Source organism: Abramis brama, assembly GCF_963993115.1.
Source record: "Abramis brama genome assembly, chromosome: 8".
Lineage (NCBI taxonomy): Eukaryota > Metazoa > Chordata > Actinopteri > Cypriniformes > Leuciscidae > Abramis > Abramis brama.
Window position 1 is genome coordinate 1516593 of NC_139970.1, and position 24581 is coordinate 1541173.

At 42.7% G+C, this 24581-nt stretch overlaps 1 protein-coding gene across 1 annotated transcript in view; it reads right to left on the bottom strand.

The window, feature by feature from the left end:
- LOC311088041 (E3 SUMO-protein ligase RanBP2-like) overlaps positions 1 to 24581 on the bottom strand; it is a 210478-nt gene that overhangs the window by 166159 nt on the left and 19738 nt on the right. The window contains exons 8-13 of the mRNA XM_084121678.1: positions 19230 to 19530; positions 16320 to 16501; positions 15692 to 15873; positions 15486 to 15609; positions 14960 to 15121; positions 14755 to 14892 (exon numbers count right to left, since the gene is read on the bottom strand). Of these exons, the coding sequence (XP_083977804.1) occupies positions 14755 to 14892; positions 14960 to 15121; positions 15486 to 15609; positions 15692 to 15873; positions 16320 to 16501; positions 19230 to 19530 (1089 nt within the window). The remainder of the gene's footprint in view (positions 1 to 14754; positions 14893 to 14959; positions 15122 to 15485; positions 15610 to 15691; positions 15874 to 16319; positions 16502 to 19229; positions 19531 to 24581) is intronic.

The window sequence follows — 24581 nt, forward strand, 5'->3', positions numbered from 1 at the left end:
GGGTCCATGTACATGCTGAGTCAGATCAAAAGTTTTTAAAACACTTTTGATTTCTTTTGCCATATTGTTTTCTGCACTATCTATGTGGATGTTAAAATCTCCAGCAATGGCAAAACAGTCAAACTCTGAGGTAACTGTTGATAACAGTTCTGTAAAGTCCTCAGCAAAGGCTGGAGAGTATTTTGGAGGCCTGTAAATAATGATAAGTAAAATGCGTGGAGCACCTTTCAACACAATACCCAGATATTCGAAAGAAGGGTAATTCCCAAATGATATTTGCTTACATTGATAGATATCTTTAAAAAGAGCAGCTAGACCCCCACCTCTCTTAACAGCTCTGCAGACACTCATAAAAGTAAAGTTAGGAGGGGCTGTTTCATTGAGGACTGTTGTGTCTTCTAGCAAAGTTTCATTTAGAAGCATAAAATCCAGGTTGTTTGTGGTTAAGTCGTTGACCAGAAGTGATTTATTTTTAAGCGAGCGGATGTTTAAAAGTGCTAACTTAACAGTCTTACTTTTTGTCCCCACAATAAACTCAGTTGGGTGTGTAATAGGCACCAGATTAGATTGGTTTGCTGTACGGCTATTGAAGGCCTTAGACTTTCTATCATGTGATCGAACAGCAATAGAGAAAGATAAAGAGGCGATTCCCATAGTGAGATGGAGCGAGTCGACCGAAAGAGAACCTGAAAAACAATGTTTATTTCATTTGTATCTTTGCTCTATTGTATTTATTTCTAATTGCTTGTAATTGGATTAGTTGTCCATTTTTTATTACTGATTACTTGTCTTTTATCATGTTTTAAATTTACATTAATTAGGCTAATAGTTTTTGCTGTAGTATCAAAAATGGAAACAAGAATTGTGATATTTCACTGGTATCTAAACATTTGAACACAAGCAGGCTAGTCGAAAATATCCTCAAAAAATATCAAAATATCATGTGCTATTAAATTAAAGATAACATGATAGTAGCAATAGATATGAACAGTGAAATTAACAGAAGCTCCTAAAATACATTTTAAAAGGCATAATTAGATGTGAAAATAACTGAAGATATGAATATTTGCTAAATGAATTAAGCCAACTAATCTGATTCACAGTAAACAGAACTCACCTTTTTTGGCTGAAGCAAATTCTCCTGAAGTCTTTGCCAAGTCTGCAAATGTTAACCCACTCTCAGATGCAGATGCAAATGCAAAAGGAAGACCTGCTGGAGAAGAACAAAGACGTCAGAAGGGACCGAACAGAATCATTCAGAAGGCAAACGCTGCTGGAGTTTGAATGAACGTCCCTGAGCTTCACTCTCTGACCCCGGGCTGGACTTCCACATGTTAGAGAAGCGGTGGTTATTATATTAGCCCACCTCCCCAAATAAAGCACATCCTGTCTGATTAGGGCTTACAGATGATGGTGTATTTTAGAGGAGAAACTGGTTCAACTGGTATAATGGTTTCAGTGATGTTTTATCATTTCTATACTGAGGAAAGAAACTGCAGCATCCAATTCTAATAATAAAAATGTTCCTTATTTTTGGTTAGAAACACTTAACTTGCATTTACCTGAACCAAAGTAGTAACTGTCTTATCGTCGTGTCAGTGTGTTTTCATTCAAGAGTTCTCCTCTCTCGTTATAATCAATGACTGTCTATGCTGCAAGATGAATCTCTTATTTATATCGTGTTTGCACTGTGTTATGATGAAAGTATTCATCAGACGTCACTGTGATTGACTCTCTTTTATACAACATGAGATGATCTAAATCTAATGCTGTAATCAACACCTTTCACAATAGATAATCTCTGCAGCTGTAAGAGTAGAAGTTTAGTTTTCAGAAGAGCTCAGATAGGTGTCAGCCAATCACAGGCGTGTCTCCTTTCAGTTATCAAACGTGTCAGCCAACCACAGGCAGTTATCATTGTTCTGGAAATGGTTTTTCATGTCAGAATCCTTCTTTAATACGACAGATAAACGGCCCTCTGCTGCTCTGCTCTTAGTCTCTAGCTGTTAAACTGGAGTGTGTCCAGGGCAGCGCTGCTGTAGGAGTGAGCGCTGACCCGAGCATCGGAGGAACACGTGTACCTGCAGTGGAGCTGGACTCGCTCTCGCTGCTCCTCTTCGTGGAGAGGTCAATGGGGTCAATGCTGCCGTCCGCAGGAGGCTCTTCCGCTGCTGCATCATGGGAAGGATTCGGCTTCACCTGTGTGTCCAGAACAAGACACATGAGTCCAGCTGCTAATCACGTCTCATGTCAATGTTCAGAAAGTCCTCTGACCTGAGTGTGCTGCAGTGTGTGTAGCTCTGCGCTGAAGTCGTCGGGTCGCTCGGAGTCGGAGTCGCTGCTGACGCCGCAGAGGAAGGTGGGCGGCAGCTTCAGGCGTCTGGCTCTCTGCTCCTCGTCTGCAGTCGGCTGCTTCTCCCACACTAGCGTGACCTCAGAGTCTGCAAACACACACACACACACACACACTCTCCATCAGAGTCTGCAAACACACACTCTCCATCAGAGTCCGCAAACATCCAGTGCAAACATCTGGGGCTGCTGAGCGGGAGCAGCCCAAAACTTCAAAAGCCAGCTCTTCACACCGTGCCACCCAGAAGCAGAGCGTTGCCTCCCATGCTCCCCCACAGCAGAAAGGCTGGGGACAGGGAGGGCGCTCTCACCCGCAGTCTTCGAAGGGTAAGACTGATCTGAGGACCGTCATTATCTCTAAGAAGGCTGCGGGGTAGAGGTCCTGATGCCCGAGGACTCAGGCCAATGAGGGCAGTCCCCCCCGGAGCGGAGCGGTTAACACCTCATTATACGGTGCCCGTCTCCCTTCGTGCCCTTAGGGGACCATTCTGCCAACCCAGCCACCTCGTGGGCTTTAGGGCGCAGCCGGAAACGTAGTGGTCTTGGGATGCCCACCCCCTCTGAGGAGGGCTCCAGAGCAGTCAGTTCGGTCGTTCCCTGCCGGTTCGCCGTTACAGGGCGTCGTGCTGATTGCACAACAAAAACTAGAAGCCAGTCTCGAGAGGCTGGTACCACTAGTAGAATTTTTGGCAGCGTGGAAGCTACAGCCAAATGTTTCTCGTTGGGTTCTGCAGACCATAGAAAATGGGTATCAAATACAGTCCAGGTCTCGCCCGCCCTTCGAGTGCTAAACGAGTTAGTCATGCAACTAGAGTTCAAAATGTTAACACTGAGACACGATAGATCTCAAGGACGCATACTTCCATATTTCCATCCTTCCATATCACAGGAAGTTCCTGAGGTTCGCTTTCGGGAGCAAAGCATACCAATATCGAGTTCTTCCGTTCGGCCTAGCACTTTCACAAAATGCATAGATGCAGCTCTGGCGCCTCTGTGCCTGCAGGGTATTCGCATCATGAACTACATCGACGATTGGTTGATTCTGGCTCAGTCGCAACAGTTGGTGGTTCGGCATCGAGATGTCATCCTCGCTAACATGAAAGAGTTGGGGTTACGGCTAGAAGCCAAAAAGAGCGTCCTTTCTACAATTCAGAGGACCACTATTCTAGGTGTGGTGTGGGACTCAATGTTGATGCAGGCACGCCTGTCACCGGCACGCATAGAGTCCATCCTTTCGGCTGTGAAAAGAATAAAGCTAGGCCAGTCACTCACTGTCAAACAGTTTCAGAGACTTTTAGGTCTGATGGCAGGAGCTTCCAACGTGATACCTTTTGGACTGCTGTACATGAGGCCCCTGCAGTGGTGGCTCAGGATCAAAGGGTTTGTCCCGAGGGGCAACCCCTTTCGCATGAACAGGGTTACGCTGCAAAGCTTACGTGCCCTGGTTATGTGGAAGAAACCTTGGTTCCTGTCCCAGGGTCCCGTGTTGGGAGCTTCTTGTCATCACAAGATGCTAACGACAGATGCCTCTCTCACGGGATGCCTCTCTTGCCTTGCCTTGCCTTGCCTTGCCTATTTCTTGCTCTAAAGAATTTCCTCGCAGATCTCAGGGGCCTATAAAAATCACCAGGGGGGTTTGCGCTCGCATCCGCTATGCAAACTGGAGCACCAAATCCTCCTGTGGTCTCAGGGGAAGCTGCTGTCACTCAGAGCAGCTTATATCCCTGGGGCCCAGAATATAGGAGCAGATATCCAGTCGAGACAGGGGCAAAGGCCCAGGGAATCGAGGCTCCACCCCGAGGTGGTGGAGCAGATATGGAGGGTGTTTGGCCAGGCACAAGTGGATATGTTTGCATCTCGAGAGAAGTCTCACTGTCAACTTTGGTTCTCCCTCACGCATCCAGGTCCTCTCGGACTGGATGCGATGGTACAGACGTGGCCGAGGCTACGTTTGTATGCATTTCCCTGGATCGCTCTGCTCCCGGGAGTTCTGGAGAGAGTTCGCAGGGACCGGGTTCGCCTACTTCTTACCGGTTGAACCAGTTCACCAAATCGGACTAAATCGAACATACAGGTACAGCAGTTCTCGAGTCAACAGTGCACGAATGGTTTCTTTCAGACACGTTCAACATACTGAGAACAGATGAGCTGCAGATACTGAGCATGCGTGATAGCACCGTCTGAACCTAACTTTCTTTCGGACAACTGATGCTGAGCATGGGTGAACCAAGGATGTGAATAAAGGGCGAGAATTTGCCAGAATGTACATTTATTTAATAACAAATAAAATGTACTAGAGAATGCGAATGCAACTAGTTTTATTAACATGCAACAACAGTTCAGTCAAAACATGTCAATGAAAATGAAAATTGAAAATATGTTTTTCTATTTACTATTGTGTATGCATGTTATATTTTAAGCTTTATGAGCTGGATCATGGTTTCTGTAAAAAGTTGATGATGACTATATTTCCTTTAAATCTTTAAGGCGTGTAAAAGATCCACGTTTGCACATTGCCTATATTGGGTGCTTTTGCAAAATGTAAATGTAAGAAACTTATCCAAAATTATGATGATGGCGGCAATAATTATTAGTATTTAACTGAAGTTATATTGAATGTGTTTGAATGTACCAGATATGTTCAAATTAACCAATATCTAATTGAATTGCAAGTTTGTGAATCGAATCATGAAATTTGTGTCAATAGCCAGCCCTACCGAACAATATTTGGTCGTCATTGAAAAAGCAATTCTACAAAAGGCAACTAAGTCAAAACCTAATGATTACATGATTTCTTCTTTATTTCCAACTGTTTATTTGTTCTGAACATTCGTTTCAAATTACTTTGATGTATTAAGCTGCATAAATTGAAATAACTATAAAAACAGTGGTGTTCTAAATCTTTTGACACCCTTCAAAATATACATGTGAACACTCTTAACATTTAAAAGCAGACATTCACATGTCATGGATATGAAGGAGGTTTTGGGCCCTATCTTGTACCCAGCGCAATTGACTTTGTACACTGACGCATGTTTCATTCCTATTTTGCACCCGCGCAAAGCGCGCTTTTCCCTCCACAGAAGCACGTCGCTAAACTAGGGAATGAACTTGCGCTCCCTGGGTGGTTCAGCACAAAAAAGGAGGCGTGTTCCGGCGCAAACAATCCCTGGTGCTATTTTACTGTTCCATAAAACAATTGCGCCACTGGCCAGAAAAAAACTAGTCTAAAGTCAGTGGCGTGTTGCGCATTGTTCATTATGCTATTTTAAGGGCGCATGCTTGACCATAATGTATAGCGTGCACAACGCGCATACACTTTGATTCTCTAATCTACACAGAAGCAGCAGTTTTCATTTTTGCAAATCATATTATTACAAACGATAGATAGATAGATAGATAGATAGATAGATAGATAGATAGATAGATAGATAGATAGATAGATAGATAGATAGATAGATAGATCTATCGCACGCCTGGCAAATCCGCCGTTATAATAGCAAGGAAAAAGTGCATCTGCTCTTAAAGGGAATGTGAGATGATGCTCTGATTGGTTTATTTCACGTTACGCCCAAACCACACCTATGAATAATGAAGCTACTTCAGACCAACCCCTTTTAGATTTGCGTCGAGCGCAAGAGTCATTTATCCCGCCGGGAAAATAGCAACAGAGCCGAGACCCGCCCACAAAGTTACTTGCGCTTTGCGCTTTGACACTTGCGTTTCAGATCGTTACAATAGGGCCCTTTATGCATGTTTATGACAACTGTCATTAAGGGTAGTTAATGACAGTTCTCATTTTAATGCAAATATGACATTGTGTGAGATGTCTTTGTTATGACACCTTGACATAAACCAATACATCATAACCTGTCATTGTCTTTGTCATGACAACTTGACATTACAAAGACAACATAACCGGTCATAAATATGTCATAAACATGCATAGTCCTGTCATGTCAGACTTATGCACACCCCTTCAAGTAAAGTGTTACCCAAGTGGTATTAGTCAACATAATTAATTGCGATATTTTAAGAGAAATGTTTTGATGTTGTCATAATTGTGCAGGGCTAACTCATGTTTTGTGTACTCTATACCGAGTCTGATCTCAGTAGACCGTCAGAAAAACATGCCACATCTGTTTTAATGCAAATTCTATTGATAAAAATGAATATGATTACAATTTAGAGAGAAATAATGCTGCCCTATCATGCATCTTGACCACTGCATTTAAGACTGAAGGCCCTATTTTGACGATCTGAAACGCAAGTATCAAACGCGAAACGCAATAGCTTTGTGGGCGGATCTCGCTGTTGCTATTATACCAATGGGATAAATGACTCTTGCGACGCAAATCTAAAATGTGTTGGTCTGAAGTCGCTACATTACTCATAGGTGTGGATTGGGCATAACGTGCAATAAACCAATCAAATCGTTCGCTCACATTCCCTTTAAAAGCAGGCGCACTTGTTCCATGGCGGATTGATATTATAATGGCGGATTTGCCGGCGCACAATTACTACATTATTACTACAATTAGCCTGAATAATTTGGGTAAATGTGTAAGCTAGATTTATGCCTATTTTTCACATCTTTTTGCAAGAGAAATCCTCTTCTCCTGAAAACGGTCTGAGACATCCGTTTAAAAGCATGTCCCCTCTGAGAAATAAGTCTAATTTCACCACAATATCATCTGAATGTCTCGAATAATGCGCCACTGACTTTAGACTCGTTTTTTTCTGGTCTGTGGAGGAATTATTTTGTGAAACTGCAAAATAGCACCAGTGAACATTTGTGCCGGAACACGCTCCTATTTCCGCTGAACCGCCCCGGGAGCGCAAGTTCATTCCCTAATATACCGACGTGCGTCTGTGGAGGGAAAAATCTTGTAACAGCCTATTCCTATAACGACACTTGTTGGTGTCACATTTCTATATGGGAAAACAACTTTACAAGACATTCACTGCTGAAAAATGTAAGGACTTTGAAGCCACTGGTCCACTTTAATTGTAAATTCTACTAAAGTTTCAAACAAACATCTAAAGGTTAGCCAGTTTCAGATCATGCAAATGTTTTAAATGAGGAAACAATGTTTAAGTTATCACATCATTCAGCCAAGGTCAGGTCTCCCGGCTCATGCCAGAACTCTGTGTGCCACAGTAAACTGTGACCTGAAATACCTTTGGCTTCAAACTGGGTGGCTGATGTGCAGCTCCAAAATGCCATTGGATTATTTTTTAAAAGCCTAAAATCCAAACCCCCAAAAAAGTTACGTGTTAAAGACTTAAAGATTATTCTTGTCAAGGACTTGAATTTATCTCAGTTATTGAGTGGATGGTGAAAATCTCTATACGACAGAAACATGGGCTTACTGACATCAGCTGTAAAGGAGACATTTCAGAGGCGACAGATTGCGAAGACATTTTTTTCTTCCTTGGGAAAGCATACACCAATGAACAGTGCCCAATAAGATCATAAACTTGCAAATAAACCATGAAACTGAACAACTAGAATATACACTAGGGATGCGTTTAGCTCCAACCTTTATTAAACACACCTAAATCAACTAATCATTATCTTTAGGACTACTTGAATTCCAGGCAGGTGTGTTTGCCCTTACGAAAAGAAAATATATTTCCCAATATATGAATGATCAATATATTTAATGATATAACAGTATATTTGAAAATATACAGAATAATATATTGTTAATATATATTGATTAATACATAAGGAATTGGTGCTTTTCATATATTGAAAAATATGTGACAAAATATTTGCTAATATATCATAATGTATCTAATTTTATATTCAGTAATACACTTCATAATACATAGATGTATGTGTGTGTGTGTGTGTGTGTGTGTGGGTGTAAGTACAATACATTAACATGTATATAGGTACATGTATGTGCAATAAAGGATAAAACTTTGTGAAAATTACATGTAATGCTATTTATGTCTTCATTTATAAATATTTTATATGAATCAATATACATGGTCCAAATATTGTAGTATATTGAAAAATATAAGCACTAGTTTCCCACATATGGAAATGTATTATGTAATATATCACATTATATTTTGCAGTAAATTCCCGTGTATTTTTGTTCCATAAGGGTGGAGCAGGGTTGGAACTAAAACTGGACGGTAACCCTCTGAGATCAGGGTTGGACATCCTTGATCTAAACTAAGGGGTCTAAACAGTTTTATTCATAAACTATGGGCCACAGAATATAGCTTACTTGTTGGGATGCTGGAAGGATTCCCAATAGATGGCTGACTGGTCACTTCCTGTCCAGAGGTTTTCAGTCTTGAGGCACTCGTTTCTTCATCTGTTGGACTGGGAATTTTAACAGGAGATTTCTCTTTTGATGACAAAGGGCTCCCAAAGATCTTCTGCACAGAGTCTGACCCACTGACAGACCCTGTAACAAGGTCAACCTTCTCAGGCATCTGAACTACTGGCTCAGACTGAATATCATCATTATCCTCTGTTTTGTACATTTCATCTTCTTGATCGACAGGTGTGTCTGTCTTGGAGCTGGAATTCATTTCTGTAAACAGCTGCTGGCCAGCTCCTGCAAAGCCTTTGAAATTGGGATCCTTCTGGCCGAACTGAAAACCCTCTGAAGAATTTGCCAAGTTAGGCTTAACGGTAAGGAGGGGATTATTATTGTGACTACCAGTGTCTACGGGCTCATCTGAGGAACTTGGGATTCCCTCTTTTTCCTTCTCTCTGTGAAGTTCAGCAATATCCTTTTGGCCGAACTTTAAACTACCTTGTGAAGAATTTGCCAAGTCTGCAAAACTAAAAGAGTCAGGCTTACCGGTAAGGAGGGGATTATTATCGTGACTACCAGTGTCTACGGGCTCATCTGAGGAACTTAGGATTCCCTCTTTTTTCTTCTCTCTGTGAAGTTCAGCTATTTCCTTCTGGCCGAACTTTAAACTACCTTGTGAAGAATTTGCCAAGTCTGCAAAACTAAAAGAGTCAGGCTTACCGGTAAGGAGGGGATTATTATCGTGACTACCAGTGTCTACGGGCTCATCTGAGGAACTTGGGATTCCCTCTTTTTTCTTCTCTCTGTGAAGTTCAGCTATTTCCTTCTGGCCGAACTTTAAACTACCTTGTGAAGAATTTGCCAAGTCTGCAAAACTAAAAAAATCAGGCTTACCGGTAAGGAGGGGATTATTATCGTGACTACCAGTGTCTACGGGCTCATCTGAGGAACTTGGGATTCCCTCTTTTTTCTTCTCTCTGTGAAGTTCAGCTATTTCCTTCTGGCCGAACTTTAAACTACCTTGTGAAGAATTTGCCAAGTCTGCAAAACTAAAAGAGTCAGGCTTACCAGTAAGGAGGGGATTATTATCGTGACTACCAGTGTCTAAGGGCTCATCTGAGGAACTTGGGATTCCATCTTTTTCCTTCTCTCTGTGAAGTTCAGCAATATTTTCCAGGAGGTGAGATGCAGATCCATTTTCTGACTGTCCATCTGATGTGTTTGCCTCAGATTCTGCAATGCCAAACTTGAAACCACCAGCGGGTACTGGCATGAAAAACGAAAAATTGGAACTGCTTGACTTAGCCTGAATTGAAGAGGACTCAACAAACTTCAAACCGTCTGAGGATGCTTTTTCCTTACTTGTACCAAACTGAAAAGCAGGACCTGGATTGAAATTGGCTGTAAATCCTGTTGCAGCAGGTTGCTTGTTAGAACTACCAAAACTGAATGAAAAAGAGGAACTTGATGGTGCAGTAGAGGTCTTTCCCTTCATGTTTGAGTTTGCTGTCTGACATGAGACACACTGCCTAGATGTACCTTCATTTCTTACCAGGCAAGTGTCACAATCCCACTGTCCCTCTTTTTTACCAAACATGGCAGCTAACTCAGTGCTGCAGGGGGCTTTGCAAGAAACACATTCAGTTGCCGAAGCCTCATTCAGCACTAAGCAGGAGTCACAGTCCCATTGACTCTCTTTCTTGACAAATTGAGAGCCAAAACCAGAGTCAAAAGGGAGTGCTGGAGTTGCTGACACTTTCGCATGTTGTGGTGCATCAGCCTCAATAGTTTTCTTTTCAGCCTGAGCTGCAAGGTCAACAGATGTTACTGCAGCATCATTTGATCCAAATTGAGAAGAAACTGGTATTTGAGACCCAAACGCTAAGCTGACATCAGTTTCAAGTCCAAAAGAAAGAAATTCAGCAGTCACAGGTGCAGAGCCTTTGAGTTCCTCTACAGGTTTTTCCTTTGCTGTAGAAGGAGCTGCACTGTTGCAGGCAACACACACTGTAGATGTGGGAGTGTTTCTTACACAGCACACATCACAGTCCCATTCACCCTGCTTCTTGGAAAACAGTGTTTTAAGATCCATTTCTTTGGATGAAACCTGAGGCTTCGGAGTTTCACATTTATTTTCCAACTGTTGGCCTTGTGGGAACTCTAGAATTAATTTTTGAGCCTCCTCAAATTTGAATTTAAACAGTGCGGCCTCATCAGCCATTTTAAAACGAATGGCCAACTGCTCAGTCTTGGGCATTTCATCTGCATAGTCCATAGCATACCACACCCAGGACTTGTCAGATCCAGCATTTGGTTTGAGGACCATATCTGCAGTGATATAGTGATTAGCACAGATTTTAAGAACCTGTTCCCTCCTCATCAACAGACGAACTTTCCCGGATGTTCTGTGTTTTAGAATTTTTAAACTTCCAATGCCCCTCTCTTTCCATTCTTTAGTCTCAGGGTCAAACCGGAAGAGCTTTGCTCTCTTGCAGAACATCTCCTCTTCCTCCTCCTCACCAGTTTTCACATCAACCTTATCAGGAAGAGGCACAATGGGCTCAAAATGAGGTCCATCCTCTTCCTCCTCCACATGGGTGCTATCATTATCACTTTCCCCACTTTTCTCTTCCTGAGCCTCTGGATTTCCTAATACTGGTTTGGTTCCACTTGCAAAGCTAAATCTTTGGTCAGTGTTGCCAAAAATATTCATTTTGCTCTGAGCAGCATCTGTGAATGAAACCCTAGTGGCACTTTTACTCCCAAAAGTAAAGACTCCACTCTGGCTAGGCGGATGCTCTTGGGTCTGATGTTTCGGTTCTGATGCTTTGGGAGGAATATCTGACGTCAGAAGTCCCAAGAGGCTTTCACTATTTTTCATCTGAGCAGAGGAAAAGGTGAAATCACCATTATTGGACTTGAAATTGGAGTTGAACTTGAATGCAGTTGTTGCCGATGTTGATGGTGCAACAGCAACCCCACCAAAGTTAGGAGGTTCACCTGTGAACTGAGACCCAAGACTCATCTTGGGGTCAACAGTCTTGTTTTCACTGCTCTTGGATGGCTGTGTGGATGTATCGACACATGGCTTAGTGAAATATCCAGGCTCTGGCAATGTTGGATTGACTGTAGGTTGAGGAAAATTGTGACCATAAAATTCTTCACTGTATGGAGAGAGTAAGGATGTGGTTGGAGACTCAAACCGGATGGGAGCACCAAAGACCTGCTCTTGAGGATATATGCATGCAGGAGTTGACTGAAGAGGTGGTGTGTGTGTTGATTGTTGGTAAGCATACATATGCTGCTGTGGAGGAAGACGATTCATCCCGTATACTGGGCCCTGCAGAGGTAAACAAACAATACTTTGATATTGATTCTCTGTGCTTTTTCTTGGTAAAAAAAAGATTAAATATATTGCATTTACATGAAAATCACTCCACTACCTTTGTTGGTGTAACATTTGCAGCAGGGCTTAGAAGATACTGTGAATTACATGCTGGAGACTGGTTGTAGTATGCAGAGGGACCTGTAGTGGCAACTGAGAAAAAAAAGGAATGGGTTTTAATTATGTGTTAAATATTGTATACGCAAGTGGTTTTCATTTTTTTTTTTTGGTGATTCCCCCATTTAGAAGCAAAAAATGAAAAATTGTTTAAATCTTTTTTATTAAAAACATTATTAAATATTTACATTAAACCAAAAAAGCCAACAATATAATTTTTTTTGGTTGAAAAACTTCTGTGCATTTTTTTCCCAGCTTTATATTTTTCTTTTATTCTGCTCTTATTTGGCTGAATAAGTACATTGGAAAAAACTGCACAAACCTCATTGGTTCGCATGTCTATTGCTGTGAGATTGTTGATATATTTTAATGTTGAAATTGAACAAGATTTGAGATGTGTTTGGGGGGTAAGCCTAAAAATTTAAAAGACAGCAGATTTGCGGAATGAAGCAACTCATTGAACTGACCAGTAAGAGAAGCACCATGGAATGCCTGCGCTCCAGGAAATCCATCCTGAAGTCCTTCTGCAGGATAACTATCTCTGTACATCCTATATGAGGATGCTGTCGCTTCAGGGGAATTAAGGCGCAGGTCATAAACATCATTCTGTGTGAGATGGAAAACAAAACATGATATTACAAACCCTAAAATCTGAAACTTGTCTGTACCAATTTCACAAAGAGCTGCTGAGTACCGCTTTCTCAAAAACGAACTTCTAAAACAACACTTTTAACGTAATAGCTTTTTTAAGTTATGTTTTTGTTCTTTTAAGTATTTATTAGATACGACAGTGTAGATGAAACAGTAAACAATGGGGAGGACAGAGTTATCACTGTAAAGCTACTTTGAAGCAATATGTGTTTTATATAAAGTGATATATAAATAAAGGTGACTTGACTTTAGTGCCCTGCAGATACACAGAACACAAGGTGGTGCTAACATACAGAAAACTGCATTCAAGACCTGTACTCCACATTTGAGAAGACAACGGAAATTACTGGTCAAGTCAGCTTTATTTCTATAGCGCTTTCCGACAATATACAGTTATTAGTGGAAGGGTTACACATATAGAAATGACTGATCAATAGCATACCACAACTGATGTGTGGCCAAACATGCTAAAAGGGTCATGAAAGCCTGAAACACATTTCTGTAACATTATTGAAAATTTTGACACAATGTGTAAAACCGGAATAGTGACTGGCACGAAGAGCAGCGGCGTATGCAAACATCATTCATGAGAGGTACTGCAGTCATGAGATCGCCCGATTCAACAACACGTGTGGAGCGGCGCACCATGTCTTCTCCAAATGAAACTCACTGATGCAAATAATGCCATTGATATAGAGGTATGTTTGTAAGTGATGAAAGGATGGATTATTCAATAGAAGACATGACGATAAACACCAAAAAACATTCCATAGTAAAGTAACTATACCTTTTTTGAGGCTTTAACTCATGCTGTCAAATGTACTGGTATTTGTACTGGTATATTTGTTACTAAAGTGTTCACAAGGTGAATAAGAGATTGAGTGCAGTTAGCTTTGATTATAACAGCTCTTGTTCAGAGTGAATGTTTGCATGCTCAAACCTCATTACCCAGTCTCCACGCACTCTTGCTCTATGAATACCTTATGCTCAAGGGTTTATTGCTGTCTGGAGTTGTATAGAAAAATTCAAATGTCAATGTCAAATGGCTTCCTTGACAAAACCTCAAAATAATGTTCACAGTATTGAAGATAAAGCAAAAGCAAACACAAACACAGACTGATTCTGCTACAAGCGGTGGATGTGCGACTGACCTTCAAGGACTCAAACTGCTGGCACAGCATCTGCAAGAGGGACTTTTGGTGCTCGGCCCAGTGAGGAGTCGTTTTGGGCGAGAACTGGAGAAGGAAACAACAGTCAGGAACCGTAACACCATGTAAACAGCAAGCAAAGCTTCTGCAGAAGCATCAGTGCCATGACATACCATAGATCTTTTAGAAGAAGACGTGGCACTTTTGGATGGAGACGGAGTGGAGAACTTCACATGTGGCTCAGTGGGCTGACCGGGGCTAGACGTCAGCGGATAGTCCACCTGATCTTCATCCCGCTCGCCATCTTCTGAAAGCTGCTGGTTGACCTCGTTCAGCAAATCCATCACATCCTCCATAGATATAGGCAACTTAAAACACGAAGAGACCGAATTAAAGGACTAGTTCATTCAAAACCCAAGCTTTCCAGCAATCCTGAAGACCTTGATTAACTTCTTCAGGTGTGTTTGTTATTACTAGAGCTGAACTCAGCAGGACAGTGGCCCTACAGCATCAGATTTGAGGAACCCTGGAGTAAAGTGAGCAGCACAATCATCAGAGGTGTTTAACATACCTTGTCTATGTCCTCTGGACCGGCCTGATTAATCTTTGTCAGTTGTTTCCTGAACTGCAGGAGGAAGTTGGTGAACCTGCCCTGCATCTCCTCCATCCCGTTCCCCGCCTCCTCTGACAGCCTCTGATAGATCTGACAACACACATTCACAAACTCATCAGGTCAGGGTCATTCACAGACCGATGTTAATCACTTCACTTCTGAAGCTGAGCCAGTGTGACTGTCGTCCAGAGAAAGCACTGTTACCTTAGCAAGATGCCAGTTAGACGAGATGCTGTTGAGCTTCTCCAGCTTTGCGATGGCCACGTCGGTGTTGCCCTCGATGTCAAACAGTGAGGCAGAGCTTATGGCGGCCTCTTCCTCATATACTTGCACTTGAGAAGGCTGAAGACAAAGAGACCATTAGAGACAAAACCACCATATGAAACAGAAGCAGGAAGAGAGTACATACCTGTATGTCTCTACTGTGAAAGTGCATGAACATCGGCTCCGGAGGTTCAGGAATGCTGCGTTTGTTTCGGATTTTCTCAAGCAAGGGAAGCACAACTTTCCAGTAGTGCACACTGCGGCCTGCATAGTCCTTCTGGTCATAGTAAGAGTTCACCCGTTCCCCCTGTCAAACACACACATCCACGTCAAGACTGAAGTGTTCAGAGTATGACAGTGAACTCGCTTTCCTATCACGTCTTTACTTTAATGATGGTGACACTTTTGACTTCTGCAGAGATGCTTTTTTCAGAGTGAATACATGCATATTTTAAAATAAAATATTTTCTGCAAATAGTTTCAATGGATTATCTTACAATAAATTATTTAGCCGTTTTGTTACTTTTTCTTTATTCCCTTTAATCCTTTTAAATACATTATTTCCTAAATGAAAACAACCGTTATCCCCCTAAAAACACTCATCAGACCAGAGCGGCCCATAATTCCTGGCTCAGAACGAGCATCATGAGGACGGCTGTGAGCAGACATACCACGTCAGTGAGATGCTGAGCCCAGTGGATGAGCAGCGCCGGCTGAAGGCCGTGTTTCTCTCCGGCGCGCAGCGTGCCGAGACCGCGCTGAACCAGCATCCGCAGTTTAGCCGACACCCCCGACCTGTCACACACACACACCAAAAGACACTCAGTCAGAGAGAGCCGTGCGTCAGGCCTTCACTCACAGCAGAGCAGTCACTCACAGCGCTCTCTTGTGGATCAGGCGGTAGACGGCGTCCCACCACTCGCGCTGCTTGGCGGAGGACAGGAGCCTGATGATGTGCAGAGGCAAACACCGGGGCTGATGCGGCGAGGAGCACGAGGCCATCCGTGCCGTCTCCTGTAGCTGTGTCTGACTGCTGAACACAACACCGCACAAGAACACCTGCAACACATATACACAGCTGAGGAGCTTCATCAGGTCCACTGAGATCCTGCCACTTCCAGTCCTTTACGACAGTATGACAGCCAAGACTTCAGTCCCAAACGTGCTGTGCTTATGGACTACAGCCCTAAGAAATACATTTGATTTCCTAAATTTCAACAATACGTCAATCTTCTAAAAATGCCATCAGCCAAACTGTTGAGCCAAACATGTATGTTAGGTAGAGCTTTACAGCATTATACAATCACAGGCATTAAATGACTGAAACTAAAACACAGCATTTTAGAGAGGCTACATCACCTATAACAGCATCTAAAACAATCATCAGACATGAATTAATACTAACATTTTGCTAAAAAATAAAACAATATAAGAGATTGTGCATGTGCAAATGTGGGTGAATGTTTCCCCCGTGCCTCATTGAGGATGAGGAGGGGTGGACGCACCTCCAGGTCGAGCAGGCAGATGGACTCGGGTGAGTTGGTGTCTAGTTTGGAGGTCTCGAGCGTGAGGCGAGGGAAGAGCTGCTTGAGCCAGCGCTGCAGGCTGACACTCTGCTCCATCAGCGCCCACTGCAGGCCGAGCCACGCCAGGTGCTGAAGATCGCCCGCATGCAGCAGCACCGCACCTGTGTGAACACACACACACACACCCCACCATCAGCACTAGTGCTGTAACGGATCGCAGCTCTGTATGCATCACTCCCCACGGTTCGACACGCATATGACCCGTGGATTATTGCAAAGTTTAACCATCATAGAGCAAAAGTTTATCATTTGCGTGTTTTTGTAAATCTTGTCAATTTAAACATTCAAGCACAAGGAGACGCGAAAGAGAACTTAATTCAGCCCTTGCTTGCTGTAATCTATGCACACACCCAAGAGAGGCACGTTTCAGACCACGGTTATCCTCAAACGGTGATTGGTGTTTTATGCCCCCAATGGCGCCTTCCAGGCAGCGAGGGGATGGGTAGGTTTAAGGTTGAGGGTAGGGTTAGCTGCCTCTAAGGAGCCATTGGGGGCTTAAAACACCATCAAGCTCCTCAAACACAGTCGGTCTTAACTGAATGTTAAAAGTAGAGAAAGAAATTCAGATGTGTATCATTGTATTGGATCCGTGCATTCTGTCTTAAAGGTTTAGTTCACCCAAACATTTCTTCAATTCTGTGATCATTTACTATTTACATTTACATGTTGTTTCAAACCAATAAAACTTTCATTCATCCTTTATGTCTTCTGCGTAACATAAGAATGAAGCTCAAACATGCTGCATAAAGCTCGAGAGTGAACCTCATTGGTTCTTGCTGAAGCTCAAACGTGCTGCGTAACACGAGAATGAACCTCATTGGTTCTTGCTGAAGCTCAAACGTGCTGCGTAACAAGAATGAACCTCATTGGCTTTTGCTGAAGCTCAAACGTGCTGCGTAACATGAGAATGAACCTCATTGGTTCTTGCTGAAGCTCAAATGTGCTGCGTAACACGAGAATGAACCTCATTGGTTCTTGCTGAAGCTCAAATGTGCTGCGTAACACGAGAATGAACCTCATTGGCTCTTGCTAAAGCTCAAACGTGCTGCGTAACAAGAATGAACCTCATTGGCTTTTGCTGAAGCTCAAACGTGCTGCGTAACATGAGAATGAACCTCATTGGTTCTTGCTGAAGCTCAAACGTGCTGCGTAACACGAGAATGAACCTCAGTGGTTCTTGCCGAAGCTCAAACGTGCTGCGTAACACGAGAATGAACCTCATTGGCTTTTGCTGAAGCTCAAACGTGCTGCGTAACATGAGAATGAACCTCATTGGTTCTTGCTGAAGCTCAAATGTGCTGCGTAACACGAGAATGAACCTCAGTGGTTCTTGCTGAAGCTCAAATGTGCTGCGTAACATGAGAATGAACCTCATTGGCTCTTGCTGAAGCTCAAACGTGCTGCGTAACACGAGAATGAACCTCAGTGGTTCTTGCTGAAGCTCAAACGTGCTGCGTAACACGAGAATGAACCTCATTGGCTCTTGCTGAAGCTCAAACGTGCTTCGTAACACAAGAATGAACCTCATTGGCTCTTGCTGAAGCTCAAACGTGCTGCGTAACACGAGAATGAACATCATTGGTTCTTGCTGAAGCTCAAACTTGCTGCGTAACACGAGAATGAACCTCATTGGTTCTTGCTGAAGCTCAAACGTGCTGCGTAACATGAGAATGAACCTCATTGGCTCTTGCTGAAGCTCAAACGTGCTGCGTAACACGAGAATGAACCTCATTGGTTCTTGCTGAAATTCAAACGTGCTGCGTAACACCAGATAATGAACCTCATTGGTTCTTGCTGAAGCTCAAACGTGCTGCATAACACCAGATAATGAACCTCATTGGTTCTCAAGGAAGCACAAGACATTTCCATGGTGTACATTTTAGTACAAGTTTGATGGTTCGTGGAAGTGGCTTTGTGGATGCTGTGCCTCGACCCGACCGACCCTGAACCGCAAAACTCCAAAAGTAGTTCAGCCTACTTCAATTTTTTTTTTTTGCCTTAAGCCCATGTAGGCGTACTTTTTGTAAACTTAATAGGTAAGTGGATAAATAATGGGTTTGTGGGACTGGTGACGGGGGATGGGGTCCCGGGAGGTGGGGGGGGGATCGGTCACCGGTGTCGATGGGCCATTCTGTTCCTATAGTGGGGAAGAGGACAAATAGTGGGTTAGTGGGACAGGGCCCAAACCCCAAGTGTCCCCCATGTGCCCGGTAGAGAGAGACGGACAAATAGTAGTTTGTAGGAACTAGAGGCTTTCAGGTAAGAGCCCCATCCCTTTACAAATAGTGCTGTTTTGTGAGAAACTACCACATTTTGTCCCCAAAAATTATAGGAAGTGGACATGGAAAAGGGCCCGTGTATGGGAGGGTGTGATCAACAGGTGAGATCCCCTAATCAGGGATCAGCAAATTGGGGGGCATGGAGGGTGGGGTAAGCAGAATCATCCCAATCCTCTTTTAAATAACAGGTCAACGGGATCCAAATTCACCCTACGATCCATTCGGGGGACTATGTGTCCAATGGCAATTTATTTGAATGGGCTTTTGTCCACAAACCCACTAAAGGAAGTTTCGCAAGGAAGCTCAAACGTGCTGCTTAACATGAGAATGAACCTCATTTGGAATGACATAAGGGTGAGTAAAGGATGACAATTAAAATGTTTGGGTGAACTAACCCTTTAAAGTGTCAATGTTAATCAAACAACAATGTTTATCTCCCCCCTTTTTTGCTGATTTGAAACATTATCCCATCTGTGACAAAAAAAAAGTGAGTTTAGTGATTGGTTGCAGCACTACACCGGACCGAATATACAGTTGGACTGACACTCACCGCTGTCCCACTTGGCCAGATCTTCAGTGCTGGGCGTGTGTGCGCTGACCATGTGTATCTCGTCGTTGTAGATGAAGGAGATCTGGTCGTGTGCCTGTGAGCTGAAGAGCATGTCGAACAGAAGACTTGGCCCGTTCCGGTTCCCGAACGCCTCCACCACCTCCTTCAGCAGCTGCTCCACGTCCCGGCTCAGATTCAACAGCATGTGACCCGCCTGACTCTGGCGGTCCGAGGCCAGCAGCTCCAAAGGCTCATGGGACGCATGCTCACTTTTCAAACTCTTGGCTTTGGGTCTTGGAGCCTGAGGAAAACATGGATATAACACTGTACAGTGGCCGTTCTAAGTTAATTCTTCAAGCTGACTAACAAGTTTTTGGACAATTAATGGCTTTTCTGAGGTAAATATAACATTACATGACATAATTCTCAAGCTGTTTTATTGACTGATTGATGGATTACATAAGACATGATTGATAGATGAGACATGATTGATTGAAAGGTGGATGACAAATTCCTGTTCAGCGTTGCAGGTGCAACAATCCCGACCATCACTGAGAAGCTTGTTAAGAGCTTAGGCAAGGGGTTTGACAGCACCCTGAGGGACTCCGCATCAATCCAGTCAACCTGCACTGAGCTGGACAGATGGCTAAAGTCAGTGGACTGGTCTGGATTGACAGGGAAGTTTAAAGCTTGGCTAAACCAGCATGGCATTCTTCCCAGGATCCTGTGCCCATTACTCGTCTATGAAATGCCAATCTCGACTGTGGAAACCTTAGAGAGGAAGGTCAGCAGCCACCTCAGAAGATGGCTGGGGCTTCCCAAAAATCTAAGTAGCATCGCACTCTTTGGGCACCGCAACGAACTGCAACTGCCGCTCAAGTCCTTGGAAGAGGAGTTCAAGGTAACGAGAGCTAGGGAAGTGTTGCTACACAGAGACTCTAATCTACAGAGTAGACTCTTTTTAAATGAGTTTGCAGATTTTCTGGGGGGTATAGTAACAAAGTTTGAAAAGATTCTGTTATTGGGTGATTTTAATATTCATATTTGTTGCCCTACAAAGTCACGCTCCAGAGATTTCTGTAACCTTACTGACTCACTCAATTTTACGCAGTGGGTGCAGGGATCCACGCACATCAAAGGTCACACTCTGGATCTGGTTCTGACTCTGATGAGTACCTTTGCTTTTTTAACAATATCTGTCTGAACATCTTGAATTCCATTGCCCCTATGAAGGCCAAGCGGCCAAGAAAACCCATCAACCATGGTTAAATGACTCGATTAGCTCACTTAGAAAAACTTGTAGGAGGTATGAACGCAAATGGCATAAGGATAGGTTGCAGGTTTCCTATGAACTTATGAGGGAATCTCTATCAGTATTTCAGAAAGCGGTCAAGGTTGCAAAAGCTAAATATTTGTCAGAGATTATAAATAACAATCGTCATAGTCCGAAAATACTATATTCTACTGTTGATTCTGTTTTAAATCCGGTGGTAAATGTTTTTATAGATGAGTCTGAAACTACATGTGAGAATTTTTTACAATTTTTTGTTGAGAAAGTTATTAGGCTGAGACCACAAAATTTCCAATCTAATTCTGACATTTATGACATACCATGGAGCCCTGCTACTTGGTCCTCCTTCGATCCTATTACTTTTCCTATTTGCAAAAATATCATTGCACATTTAAGACCAACTGTCTGTCCTCTTGATGTCATGCCTTATCACTTTTTTAAGCAAGTTGTAAATATTGTTGGTGCAGATGTGCTATTCTTTGTAAACTTGAGTTTGAGCACTGGAATGGTCCCCGATAGTCTTAAACATGCAACAATTACTCCAATGTTAAAGGCCCCAAATTCAGACACATCTGTCTTGGCACATTTTAGACCAATCTCTAATCTACCATTTATGGCCAAAATTTTTGAGAAAGTGGTGTTATTTCATCTACAGGCCTTTCTTAGTACAAACCATATTTATGAAACTTTTCAATCTGGTTTCAGAAAATTACATAGTACTGAATCTGCTCTACTAAAAGTTTCAAATGACATTCTATTGGCTACTGATGCTGGAAATGCTGTTGCTTTGGTTTTATTAGATCTCAGCTCTGCCTTTGATATGGTAAACCATAATACACTCATCTCTCGTTTAAAAAATTGCATTGGCCTTACAGGTACCACTCTTGAATGGTTCTGGGCCTATTTAAGTGATCGTAGGATTTCTGTTCGTATTGGACAACATACATCCTCTACTGTTCCTTTGACTTGTGGTGTCCCTCAGGGTTCCATTCTTGCTCCGATTTTATTCATGATATATTTGCTGCCCCTGGGTTCAATCTTTCATAAATATGGGATTTCTTTTCATTTATATGCTGATGATGTCCAGCTGTATCTCCCTTTAAAATCTAATGATAAACATGCAATGGGAGCTCTGATTGGTTGTATTCAGGAACTTAAATTATGGTTAACAAATCACTTCTTGACATTAAATGAAGACAAAACCGAAGTGATTCTGTTTGAGCCTAGTGATGCCTTTAATGCCAGCACCTATGAACTTGGATATTTAACCCAATGGGTTACCCCGTGTGCAAATAATGTAGGTTTTCTTTTTGATTCTGGTCTTTAGTTTGATAAGCAGATCAATGTGGTAGTCAAGTTGTGTTTTTTCCATCTTCGTCGTCTAGCTAAAGTCAAATCGTTTTTATCTCTAAAAAATGGAGAAAATGATTCATGCATTCATCACTTCTCGCTTAGACTATTGCAATTCGCTCTATTTTGGGATCTTTACATAATCTTGCACCAGTCTATCTTGCTGATATTGGTGTAAAATGGCACTGCCCTGCTGGCGACATGGAAGAGGGCTCCAGCTGCAAATTGTTTGTTTACTCGTACTACTCGTTATGTCTCCGTTTATGTTCCCGTTTTACGTCGGTGTCCAGTGGGCACACTGTGCAAGACATACGCTGACAGTGATTCGTGCTCTAAACTGTTTACTTTATATTTGCGACATGAGACAGAGGGGAATGGAGCGGATAGCATTGGCATGGCTAATCCTGTCTGGCCAGTTCATCCAGTGTTTTGCGGATGGGATCATCAACCAGCTAACGTACAGCAGAACCGAGCTGCTGGCACTGCGAGACGGCGGAGTTCTACCATCGGCAGGACTACTCAACGACGTGCCCAGGGAGCTATATCGGCATCACGGCGCAGGTCATCATCGCGATGGGAAGGCGAGGAAGAGGGGCAAGAGAGGCGGCGTGAGACAGCGCACTCGGAGGGCTAGTAAGCTACCGCTGCCTCAGATGCTGCTTTGTAACTCCCGCTCCCTGAGAAATAAGCTGGATGAACTGCGTTTACTGGCCAGGGGTTGCTATGAATACCATGAGTCAGGCCTAATGATTTTCACTGAGACTTGGTTTAGTAAAGATGTACCAGATAATTTTGTACAGGTAGACGGGTTTTCTCATGTACGCTTGGACAGAGACGCAAACTCGGGCAAAGTAGGGGGAGGAGGAGTATGTATTTATATCAAAGACAGTTGGTGCTCAAACTTTGCAATAAGAGACACTATATGCAACCCGGATTTGGAGCTACTGTGTGTTACTTTACGTCCACACTACCTGCCAAGAGAATTTAGCAACATTTTTGTGTGCGCCGACTATGTCCCACCAAGTGGGAATGCCAATAGAGCAGCAAACCAAATTGCTGACTGTGTCCATCGTCACCTACAGAACAAACCTGACGCCCCAATACTGATACTAGGGGATTTTAACCACAGCAGCCTGAACAAGAGTCTACCTGGTTTCTATCAATATGTGAAATGTAACACCAGGAAAAATAACATTCTTGACAAGTGCTATGGTAATGTCAGGGATGCTTATACAGCCAGAGCCAAACCTCCCCTTGCCAACTCTGACCACAATGCAATTCATCTGCTACCTACATATCGGTCAGTCTTTAAGTCCAGCAAACCAGAAATCCGAACTGTAAAGGTGTGGTCGGACGATAAAATTGAGGAACTGAAAGGATGTTTCCTCTCGACAGATTGGGACATCTTTCTCAAGGAGGCGGACATTGACAGGGCAACGGAATCCACAACTGCCTACATCTCCTTTTGTGTTGACTCCATCATTCCACAGAAAACTGTTAAGATATATCCGAACAATAAACCTTACATAACAAAAGATATTAAGGAGTGTATTAAGTGGAAAAAGTCTGCCTTTAAACTTAGCGATACAGATGGAGTCAAAACAGCTCAAAAAGAGCTAAATAAACATATGAGAGCAGCTAGGCTGCAGCACAAGGAGCGGGCAGAACAGAACTTGTCCATGTTCAACTCCAAGAAACTGTGGGACTCAATTAGAGGAATGACAAACATGGAGGCTAAAAGGAAGCCCCTGTTTGCTCAGGATGAGAGTTTAAAAGCAAATGCACTGAACCAATTTTATATGCGTTTTGAATCTGATAACAGTAGGGACTGCTGTGATGTTTTAGATAATGTAAACTGTAATGTGAAAGACAGGATTTTTATAGATCCACATGCGGTAACCAAGGTTTTTAAATCAATGTACTTGAAAAAAGCGACGGGGCCAGATAATATGTCCACTTTTCTTTTAAAGACATTTGCAGAGGAATTGACTCCGGTATGGCATCAGCTGTTCCAACTTTCTATTGATAAACATGTTGTACCTAAGATCTGGAAAAAGTCCACTATAATTCCAGTTCCAAAAAAGGCATGTCCTCAGGAGGACAATGATTATAGACCTGTTACATTAACTTCCAATGTCTTCAAGGGCCTGGAACGACTTATGTTAAATGTACTTCGCTCAGAGGTGGAGCCAGTATTAGACAAATATCAGTTTGCATATACAAAGAAACAAAGTACAAGTGATGCCATATCAACTATAATGCACCTTACATTGAAGCACCTTGAAACCCCAGGTGCATATGCTAGACTGCTTCTTATCGATTTTAGCTCTGCTTTTAATACAATTCAGCCACATATTCTCTTAAGTAAATTAGCCCTTCTGAATGTAAACCCATTTTTAATCAGGTGGTACCACTCATTCCTTACTAAGAGGCCACAGCAGGTGAAGTTTAACTCCTCCTTATCAAATACAGAAATATGTAGTACTGGTGCCCCTCAGGGATGTGTCAGTTCACCATTTTTGTTTATTCTGTATACAAATGACTGTGTTAGTTCTGAGCCTAATCAATATGTGGTGAAGTTTTCGGATGATACAGCTGTTCTTAGTCTGCTCACTAAGAACTCCGACTCATCCATTCACAGAGATGCTGTGGACAGGTTTGTGGACTGGTGCGACAATCATAAACTACAGATTAACACCTGTAAGACTGTA